This window comes from Gossypium hirsutum, chromosome A03 (assembly GCF_007990345.1).
Source record: "Gossypium hirsutum isolate 1008001.06 chromosome A03, Gossypium_hirsutum_v2.1, whole genome shotgun sequence".
Lineage (NCBI taxonomy): Eukaryota > Viridiplantae > Streptophyta > Magnoliopsida > Malvales > Malvaceae > Gossypium > Gossypium hirsutum.
The window spans coordinates 36,612,575-36,623,519 of record NC_053426.1 but is presented as its reverse complement, the minus strand read 5'-3'; the positions used below and the strand labels follow the sequence as shown (position 1 = coordinate 36,623,519).

General features: G+C 34.3%; 1 protein-coding gene across 3 annotated transcripts; it reads right to left on the bottom strand.

The window, feature by feature from the left end:
* Window positions 1-3,071: 3,071 nt before the first annotated feature.
* Window positions 3,072-7,592, bottom strand: LOC107887045 (pre-mRNA-splicing factor CWC22 homolog). 3 transcript variants are annotated; one of them, XM_041098189.1, is made up of 8 exons: window positions 7,314-7,592; window positions 5,884-7,240; window positions 5,597-5,786; window positions 4,905-5,008; window positions 4,687-4,789; window positions 4,285-4,589; window positions 3,749-4,054; window positions 3,072-3,634 (listed from the first exon to the last, which is right to left on the bottom strand). In XM_041098189.1, the coding sequence occupies exons 2-8, from the start codon at window positions 7,141-7,143 to the stop codon at window positions 3,284-3,286; spliced, it is 2,619 nt and encodes an 872-aa protein (XP_040954123.1). In that variant the 5' UTR covers window positions 7,144-7,240; window positions 7,314-7,592; the 3' UTR covers window positions 3,072-3,283. The 3 variants fall into 3 exon arrangements, with proteins under 3 accessions (XP_040954123.1, XP_040954128.1, XP_040954117.1); XM_041098194.1 differs by having other exon boundaries at window positions 5,884-7,216; window positions 7,314-7,588; XM_041098183.1 differs by having other exon boundaries at window positions 5,884-7,592.
* Between the last annotated feature and the right edge of the window lie 3,353 nt (window positions 7,593-10,945).

Genomic DNA, 10,945 nt, shown 5'->3' with positions numbered 1-10,945 from the left:
CATGTATTTTTGGGAAAGATGATGAGAAAATAAGATGATATTTCTTTTATCATCTTTTAATTAATTAAATTAAGTCAATTTCCACTTTATTTTTTGCCGTTTTTCTAAATTTTCATGGATGAGTCACCAAAATATCTACATACTTTTCTTTAATGGTCTAATTACCATATAAGGACCTCTAGTTTTGAATTCCATACCTATTTAATCCTTGTAGCTACTAGAATTCAACTTTTGCATTTTATGCGATTTTGTCCTTCTCGTAATTAAGCATATAATCAACAAAATTTTCTTATCAAAATTTTCACATGACATTTCTAACATATTACAGACCATGTAATATAATAAAAATGAATTTTATTTTCGGATCGAATTTGTGGTCTCGAAACCACTATTTCGATTTCAATGAAAAATGTATTGTTACAATGTGGACATCAAATTTAAAATACATGATAATTTATATATAAAATTCAAAAATTTAAAAATTCCAAGGAGGGAAACAGCCGCCTGCACCCTCCCTAGATCCATCCCTGATTGTGGACCATTACCATGTCTCTAATGATTCAAGGAAATTTAGGGTTCCTAGCGCCTCTACAATTCCATATTAAAAAACTATCATCAAAAATATCAGTGGAGGGTTTGTCAATTCCATCATCATTCTAACCCGACCTGGACACGTGATCCTTGTTGGTTTTATCCTTACTTCGTGCAGGATTACTTCGAGGTCTTGTATCAACAAGGAATTCAATATTAAGTGAAATCCTTTGACCAATCAATATTTCTAAATAAACTCATGACTACTTTCTAGGTGCACTTTCACAACCCCTTCTGTCACCCATTAGTTGTCACCACATTTCTAGGTGGATAATATAAGACTTTGAGAGAGGGAATCTTAGAGATGTTAATACAGTTGGGGTAAAATCAAGTATGGTACATTCTTTAGTTTTCCTCCCAACCTCGTCTGTGGCCTCGAATGACGACAATGTTGTCTGTCCCTAAGTGAAATGGACTGGCGTATTCTCTCTCCCTCTTGGCTACTACTCTCTTCTCTCTTCAAGAGTCATTGAACATTGGTGGAACAAGGGGGTGCCATGTTTGAAGATTCTTTGTTTAAAAAAGAATGAGTGTTGCTATTGGTTCATCCTCTTCCTTATTCAACTTGCACACCCTCTTCATTTTTTGGGCTCTATTCATGTATTTGATAGGGCCATTGATCATTCTTTTTTGGGCTCATTGTTGGTGGTTTCGACAATACATCTTACCTAAACTGATTCTTGGATACTCGGAATTTTTTTTTTCAATTCTTTGATAAAATTTCATTGTTGCTGCTAATAAAGCCCTCTAATCCTTTCTCAAACCCTTGGAAAGGAAAATCTTCACCAAGATTTCCTTTATCTCCAACAAGATTGAAAACAGTATTTTCCCAATATTGTAGATATATCTTTGCACTAGAACCCTAACTTGGTTCTTGATTTTCTTTTTTCATTTGTGCAAGACTAATTTTGGAGGCCAAGTTTTTTTATCTTCAATAAGGAAACTTTTTAGGTCATCAGAGTTTCGTTTTGGTTATTGTGGGGATTTCTCCTAAAAGGGCTCTGTTGACTTGTTGAAAAGTGTTCTTTGCAATCTTTTTGTTTACCTAAAGCAAAGAGCCCTATTCAAAAATTTCATCTTTAGAGCTTTGACTATTCCTGTGTTTAGTCCTTCAGGTTCAACCTTATTTTGGATTTTTTTTTTGGTATAACATATACAGCTTGTAAGCATTCCCTGTTGGTATCTTATCTGCCTTTGCCGGAGTTATAGGGTTGTACTCACCATGAGCTTTTGAGATATGCTTTCCCTTCTCTTTTTTTCCCTTTTTTTTGTGTCTGTGTAGCGTTGCCCAAAGATTTTGTATGAACTAAAACACAAAATATGATCTTATGCCCAACCATTCCTCATCTAAAGCACAAGGTATCAATCCCTTCATATTGTATTTATTGTCTTCTTCAATTCTAACAAAAAATTTCAATGGTTTGTAAAAAACACTGGAGAACATAACCTTGCAAACATACCTCATTCACTTATCCACATTTAGTAAACCTTCAAGACTCTTCCTAATTTTCATGAGAATTCGTGCGTCGTAATACTTTACGGGCAGCTCCAACAATCGTATCTAGACTGCTACGAAGTCAAAAGAGGCTTCTAATGCCCTGAAATTTGGGGTCCATTTTTAAATTGTGAAAAAATGTCGTCCTAGGAACCATAGCCCTCTTTTAATCACATACTCATAATCTTCACTATTCTCCAATTTTGAAAGAATATAATCACACCCTAAATCGATTAACTCCAAATCACCTCAGGGTTTCCAATGTTACTACAATTGTTTGATGGACAGATAACTATACCTAGTGGTTTTCCCAAAGAAGAGTGCATTCTTCTGCCTACCTCAAATGAGCCTTTGCTCCTCAAATAGTATGATACAGAAATATCCTTTTTAAAATTTTTAAATGCAATTTAAGGCACTTGTCTTCATTTAATCCTTGCTTGTGAATTTTTTTTCTTCCCACTCGCAATGCACCAAAAAATAATCCCATATACTATTATAAAAAAAATTACAGAAAATAAAACACAATAAAGTTGAAATAACTAAAATCTTTAAATTAAATCATTATAGCTTAAATGAAGTTGAAATAATTGTGAATAACATACTAAAAGCTAATTGTAGAAAAGATTTGTAGTTATATTTTTTTCGAAAAATCAAAATTTTTATGAATTTAGGTTTTTTTTTTCTTGCTTAAAACGTAAAATTTAAATAAAAAAAAGGAAAAAAAAGAAGCAAAAGTTCAATACATGACACGAAAGGGAAGTTGGCTATGAAATGCTGAAAGATTATTGTAAACCCATAAAGTTCATAAATAAGTTTTTGAACATATTGAGAGACCAAAGATTTGTTGTCCAAAAAACCCCCGAAAATCAAAATGAATGCCATAGCTTAGCTCACTCCACAATTAGTTAGGGGTAGTTATAGATACATCCGCTGGGAAAATGTAATAACTATGGAATTAAAGAATTATTCTCTAAAAAACAAGAAGTATCCCAAATCCCAATCTTAAAAAGGTTGGAAAACAGTGGTCATTAATCATCCGACTCTAAACCAATACAAAATTACACCTACATTGTTCTTATATCCATTCCAAAGTGCCGCTAAAGGAATAAAAACAACACATGCAATATATATCAGAGAGACATATATCATACACAAGTTTGATACTAAACACCTCAATTAAGCAGCAGCCATTATACCTCATTTCCTTCTCTTCTTCCTGCGCCTCTCACCCTCATCAGAACTTGACGAATCTGACTCCGGCTCTGAACTAGCACTTTCTGAATCCGATGAACTAAAGCTCCCAGACTCATCACCTGATTCTGATTCAGATGCCGGTTCTTGTTGTTGCATGATAAGCCGGGGCATGTTCTTCAAATACTCACGCAAATTCTCAGTTATACCACCAAGCCCAATGGAAGTGAAAAAGTTGATCGAAAACCTTGTGTTCTTGGGATTATCCCTCGGGAAAATAGATTCAACTGAGTCCTGCATTGTAGGATCTGAGAGCCGCTCATTCAGTCTGCGGATTCCAAGATGCTCTGACAGCTCCTGTACCAATACCAAGTACGAAAATCAACATACAAGCTTTTACCAATAACAATTAAAAAGTATATATCAACTAGTTGACCTCAAAATCAACATAAAAGCTCTCTTTTAACTTACCTGGAAGAGGATCTTGATAAATATACGAGAAGATGAGGTTGTATCCTCCTCGGTTAAGCGTATGTAGGCTAGAACATGCCACGGCAGAGCATCAGTGCCCAGTAAATGTGCAAAAAATTTTGCCACATTACGTAATTTGTTTGTTTCAAGCCGATGGATCATAGAATACTGCTGAACAAAGCATTTATCAAAGTTTTCCTGATAGACTTTATTGATCATGCAAAACCGCTGCCCCAGAAGGCCATAATATCGAAGGTACGTTCTCTCTTGACTGCAGCATTCCAAGAGCATAATGCATAACTCCATCTGAAATACCAAAATCAAGGTAAAAGGTTTCTTAGAATGCAACATTATAAAATAAGAAAATTTATTCAGTTTAGTGAGGGATGCTAGAAAAGTTAGGCTACTCAGTTTAGTTAGGATAGGGGGAAAACACAGATAATTGCAATGCCAGAAAGGTAATAGTGCATTTTTCAGGGAAAGAGAAACAGATTTGATTGACCTATTACATTACACAATCATTTCTATCACCTTACCTCTTGCCCTGGCTCAAGCTTAATTTTCAGCAGCTTGTGGCCAGCCTCCTCAAAATCTACACTGGACATGATTGTCAGGTAGATTGTCCTCCGGAGATTTATAAGATTTGTCTCTGTCTCATCTTGTATTTTCATCTGCTCTTCATCTTCCTCGTCAGATTCATCGTCATCCTCATCATCATCCTCGTCACCTGAACCTGCATCTGAACCCTCTTCATCCTCGGAGTCCTCACCAAGGATGGTTTTCTTCAACTCTTCATAGCGCTTTTCATTCTCCAAGAATAGAGGATCTGGTTTAAAAATGTCTGCCAGGAGGACAATTACAGGTATTCACAATCACACCAGACGGAATTAATCAAACAGGTACAGTTCATCAATAGCTAGATACATTTTGAGACATACCAAGGGTGATCTCCGGATCTATCTCATCTTGGAGAGAGATCTCATGAGTTAATTGGTCCTCCTGCTCAACAAGGTCTAGTTCTGGACGAACAGCAGGATAACCCTGCAAATGAATAAACGGAATACAAAATGATGAGCTGTTCCTTTGTTAGATAAAAAGATATGTGACCTTAAAATTGTCACAGGACTCTCAAAAAATTATTTAGGGAAACTCATACCTGAAACTTTGCTTTCCTTATAGCAAATAAGCCCTCTATAAGAAATTGAACACGTTTATCTATCTCTCCCTCATGAAGAATCCCCCGAAAACGCTCAAAAATACCTGTAAACATAACAGGAAACATTAACTGACAATGGAAACAAATATGTCGAAGAAGATACCACGACACTAGAATCACCTAAGTAGAGAGAAGAAATAGCTAAAACTTTTTCCTCAATTTTGTTTCACAGAAAATTACATTCAGATTAAACAAAATTTCTATTATTGATTTGTAAAAAGCTTCTTGCAGCAGTCAATGCAAAATAAGTAAGCTTATGAAAAATTAAAAAAGAAACAAAAGAATCAGAATCACAGATATCGTTTTTCACAATTGGGGATGAAATATTTTTAAAACCAGTATACAGTGACTTTTTCAAAGCTAACTCATATTACTTACCAGCATTGTAACCACACTTAAGGATGTCAACCAAATAAAGTTCTTAGTATATTCCAAAAGCTGAAGTAAGAAAAAAGCACATCCCCAAGGAAAAATGATACGTCATGCATTACATGTCTAATTAACAAAATGCAAGACAATACATCTCAGCATTCCAACAGCATAATACTATGGAACTTAAACCAGTATCAATCTTAGTAATATGGGTAAAAGTACTGCATTGGAAAATACATGATTCAAATGGTAACACTAACCATGTAGGCCTTTTGGTGAAAGATCCTGAAGTAAGGAACCACATTCAGTAACAAAACCAACAGCTACCTCAACACTGTCATCAGTAGGGTTTTCCAGCAAAACAGTGAGTAGTTCCAAAGCAATAATCTCGTGAGCCACTTGTTGGTTCACAAGATGAGCTACAAATTTAACAGCTGCCAATAATTGAGGCTGTCCAATACAAGAAACAGTCAGTTACACACACACACACACACAAAAAAAAAAAAAACCCTAAATCATCAGAATTATTGAAGGGGCAATTAATCACCTTGTCATTCCGCTTATATGCTCTCTTAAGCTGCAAAACAATCCTTCTCAACAATAGCTCCCCCACCTCAGGAAACTTGGTGTTAACAACAGCCACCAGTGCAGCAAAAACATCAGTGAAACCTGGAGATGCCATCTGAGATTTCATGCACGAACGACAAAAGAGACCTCTTCCTCGAATAAGATTCTCAGCAAAGAGTTCCGGAATAATATTCTTGATATTAGTAGCATTTACTTTGTTAACAAGACCATTGATACTTTTTCTGAGGGCATCCCATGTTAATCGCTGATACTCAACACTGCTCTTATCCTGTGTCTCTTTCATCATTCTAGCTAATTTAAATGGAGGAATGTAAACTCCTCCACTCCTACCTAAATTCGAGGTATCACCATTCAAGTTGGTTTGATGAAAAGCTGGTTGTTTCTGCTTGATTTCTCCTTCCTCTTTCTCCTTAAAGCTATTATCATCTCTGTCTCTACGGCTTGGTTGATTATCATTGTCTCTCCTTTGACTTCTATTCTCAAGTTCTGTATTTCTATGGGACCTTCTTCCGCGATCATCATCATCAGAATCATGCCGTGAATGACGCCACCAGTCCCTATTTCTATACCTATCTTCTTCCCGCTGCTTATCATTATGCCAATCCCTATGTCCAGTGTCATGCCTATGACATCTATCCCTTTTTCCACTCCTGTCCCTCTTGGCTCGCCTCTCTTCTTCTGACTTATCAGAAGATTCAGAACTTTCCTCCTGTGTATCTTTCCGCCTAGCCTTGGAATCATTTTCACCGTCACGAATTCTATCTCTTTCATGCCTTCTATCCCTAAAGGAAGGCTTGTCATCTTCTTCATCAGAAGATCTTGACCCTTCTTCTCTCCGCCTATCCTTACCATCATCATCACCGTCATGAATTCTCTCTCTTTCACCCCTTCTATCTCTATAGGAATGCTTGCCATCTTCTTCATCAGAGGATCTAGGACGTTTTTCTCTCTGCCTATCCTTACTATCATTATCAGCATGAATTCTTTCACTTTCTTCGCTCCTCTCTCTATTAGCACGCTTGCCTTCTTCTTCACCAAAAGATCCAGAATTTTCCCTCTGCCGCTTCTCCCCATTCTCATCGCCATGTTCTCTTTCTCTTCCTCTTTCTCGTCTTCCCCTTTCCCTATCTGACCTAGAATACCTTTTGCGACGATTACCACGTTCCCCACTCTCATCTCTCGAATCATCGCTGCTCGATTCATTGTATCTTCTAGCCATACTTTAAGTAGTTACAGAATCAATTATTAAAAAGAAAAGGCGCCTTCAATACCCCCTCCCTCGGCGAACCGTTCTTGAATATCGAAACAAATTGGATCTATAGAAAATCGAAACGCCTTGAAAGGAGAAACATGAACAAAGATGAAAAATAAGAGCGAGGTAAGGCTGACCTGACTCAGTGCGGCAACTTGCGAGAGCTCAAACTCAAGCCCGAGAAGCAGAGAGAGGTCGATTAGACGCCATTTGTTCAATTAGAGTAACGTCGAATCAGTGCGCTTCAGCGAAGTCGAAGACAGTGGAGCAAGAAATATCCGATAACTTTGTGCCGGTGAAGGTTTGATAGGTTTTTATGCCTAATCCAACAAATTTCTTTCAAAAATAAACCCTAATTTTGATAATCGTTCGGCCCTTTTAACAATTACAGCGTAGCTAAAAAATAGTAACAAGGTCAACCACCGGTATTATTATTAATATTCGTATTTAAAACACTCATATGTAACACATTAAAAATTAAATTAAATTATAGATAAAATGAGATTAGAATTTGTGTGGTAAGGATAAAATTTAATTCTCATGAGTTTAAATTTAGAATAAGTATATTTTTATTTTTTTAAATTAAAAGAATTAAAAGTGCATATAATTTGTTTTGAATACAAAAGGTCCTTTTTGTAATTTCTTAATTGAGTTAGTGTTTAGTTGTAACATCCCTTACTTGGAACACATTTGGAACTAAAGCTAACTTAATTTAAGCATAAATTTCAAGACTTCACTTTAACATAAATATATTAATTTGAGTTTATTTAGGATTTTTTTAGAAACTAACTTAAAAGAATTTATTAATTACAAAAATTACCCAAATTCAAAATCTTGAACGAGAATGACTTGTTTTTTATAGTGCACTCTGGTGCCGCTATACCCATTGACGATACCACCCCTAATAATGACACAATGATTGGTCATTTTAAAATAATAATAAATTTTTTGTGTTAAAATATGAGTATTCCGAGAGAAAAAGAAAAAGAAAAATATTTTAATGAGTGTCGTCACTCTCTTTTACGATACCAAATGAATTTATAAAAAAAAATTAGTGTCGCCATTCTTGTTGGCGACATCGATGTCAACAAATATGGATTTTTTTTGGGTGTTCCTAGGCTGTGCAACGGCATCGATGTCTATATAAACTCATACCCAATGAAAGATCAGCATATGTTGAAGTAATTTTTTTTTTATGTTGAAGAGATGAAAGGAGAAATTGTTGGGATTAGTTATAGAGGAGAGAACACGATAAAAATTTTAAATGTTGAAAAAACGGGGAGGGAAGATTTCTTTTTTTGTGTGTGTGTGTGTGTGTGTGTGTGTTTGTGTTTGTGTTTGTGTTTTAGTTAGAAATTTTGATAGTTTGAAGGTATGTTTTGTTTAACAATGATTCGGTGGAGCTCAGACACAAACATATTTCATTTGTCATTTGGGGAGTGTATCATCACCTACAAAATTTATTTCCCAATTGAGAGTAATGAAAAATTTTTTGCTATGGTTATGCGGTCACGGGTTCAAATTGGTTATGCTATCAAGGAAACCCTTTAGGGGAGAAAGTGTTGATTACGGTGGGCACAAGTTTATGGTAGTATTCGTGCGGCAACAGTTCTAGTTATTAAGGTAATGCATTAGATGAAGGCCGACCGAACCTTATCTCACTAGAAGCACCCTTGGGTCACGAGATTCCTGACGGACTCAAATCAAGCAAAGTTGAATATCACAGGATTTTCAATAGACTTAATTCAAGCAAAAGATAATGAAATAGGAGAAAATACTTATTAAATTACATTAGTAACTGTGTAATGTGATTATTCTAATTGTAGTTAGTATTATTGAAATAAAAGTTAAGATGATAGTGGAGATGGTCAAGTTTTCAATCCATTATTAATGTAAGCAGAAGTTTGATAAATAAAAATAAAAGTTTTTTAGCTTATTAGAAAACGAATTATAGTTCTTAACCTTTAAACATTAATTCGTATCCGAACTGATATAAAATCGGGAAGAATAAAAAGAACCAAGAAAGAATGAAGAAAGAAAATGATAAAAAAAAACTGGTAAAAAATGAAGAGAAAGAGAGGGAAAAAAAGCGTGAACTCATAACGGTGTGGAAAAAATTGTAACTGTAACGCCCCTAACCCGAATCCGTCACCGGAATAGAGTTACGGAGCATTACCTGAGTTACGGAGCATTACCTGAGTTACCGATTCATTTATCAGATATTTCATTAATCCGATATCTTTTCTTTTCCACGTTCAAGTCTCATATTCAAGTCATCCGGATCTTTATAAAGAAATTTGATCGTCGTTTTCATTTATTTCATGTTATAATACATTCAACTAATGCTCTAAACAAAATTATCATTTTACCCCTAAACTTTTAATTAATGACGATTTCATCCTTAGGTTAAAATAAAATAAAATTATTGCAACTTAATCCTTATTTCCAGCCGTTATTCTCACACAAATTGATAACAACCTATGAATTCTATAAAATGTTAGAATTTTCCATAATTTCAACACTTTTCAATTTAATCCTTAAAACATGTTTTTCCCTGATCTTGAGCTAAATTAATAATTTCATTAAATTTTGTAATTTAAATAATAAAATAATCCATTTCATGCAAATTGGTCATTTCTAACATTTTTTTACAAAATTGCCCATAAAATTTTACTTTTATTCAATTTAGTCCATGAGCCTAAAACATACAAATTAGCCATGCTAACTGAATATTCATACATATTTTCCTCCTCATCCTCTCCATTCCACATCCTTAATTTATATAACATGCAACAAGTAACATTATCAATAATTTCACTATTTACTTATGTATATTCAAAACTGTCCATTTGCGTCATAGTCACTAAATTATTTATATCTTAAGCTATAGAACTCGAAATTAAGATCCGCTAATTTTCCCTGAAACTAGACTTACTTATCTTATTACCATACAATTTTCATAATTTTTTGTTTAGCCAATAAGTACAGTTTATTCTTTAAAGTTGCCCCTATTCTGCTGTTTGACAGTTCCGACCCTTCTTCACTAAGGATTAATTATCTCATCGTACGAGATTCGGATGATGTTCCCGCTTATTTCTATTGAAAATAGAATCTTTAAGGATTTTAAACACATAAATTTAATCCCTTAATTATTTTTTTCCAATTTTTGATGATTTTCCAAAGTCAGAACAGGAGAACCCGAAATCATTCTGACCTTGTCTCACAAAAGTTAATGTATCTCATTATTTACAATTCCATTGCTTACATAATTTATTTTATAAGAAACTAGACTAAACAAGCTTTAATTTCATATTTCATTCATCCTCTAATTCGATTTATACAATTTTTGGTGATTTTTCAAAGTTAAACTACTGCTGCTGCCCAAAACAGTTTTAGTGCAAAATGTTGATTTCCATTTTACCCCAAATTTCACAATTCATACAATTCAGTCCTTGCTCAATTAACCCCTCAATTAAGATAATTTTCTCAATTAATACTTTTTCTAGACATTATAAGTTATTTCATAACTATTGAAATTCAGAATTTCCACATAAAACTCTAACTTCAAACTCTTTTACAATTTAGGTCCCAAACATTCACTTTCTATTCAATTCTTTCAATAAAATCAGCATATAAACAATTTAAAGTTGTAATTCTATGTCAAATCATCATATACTTCCAGCACATATTCATAGAAACTTTCAATTTCTTTCATAGAATCAAGAACTAATGAATTCAACAAATGGACCTAGTTGTAAAAGTCACAAAA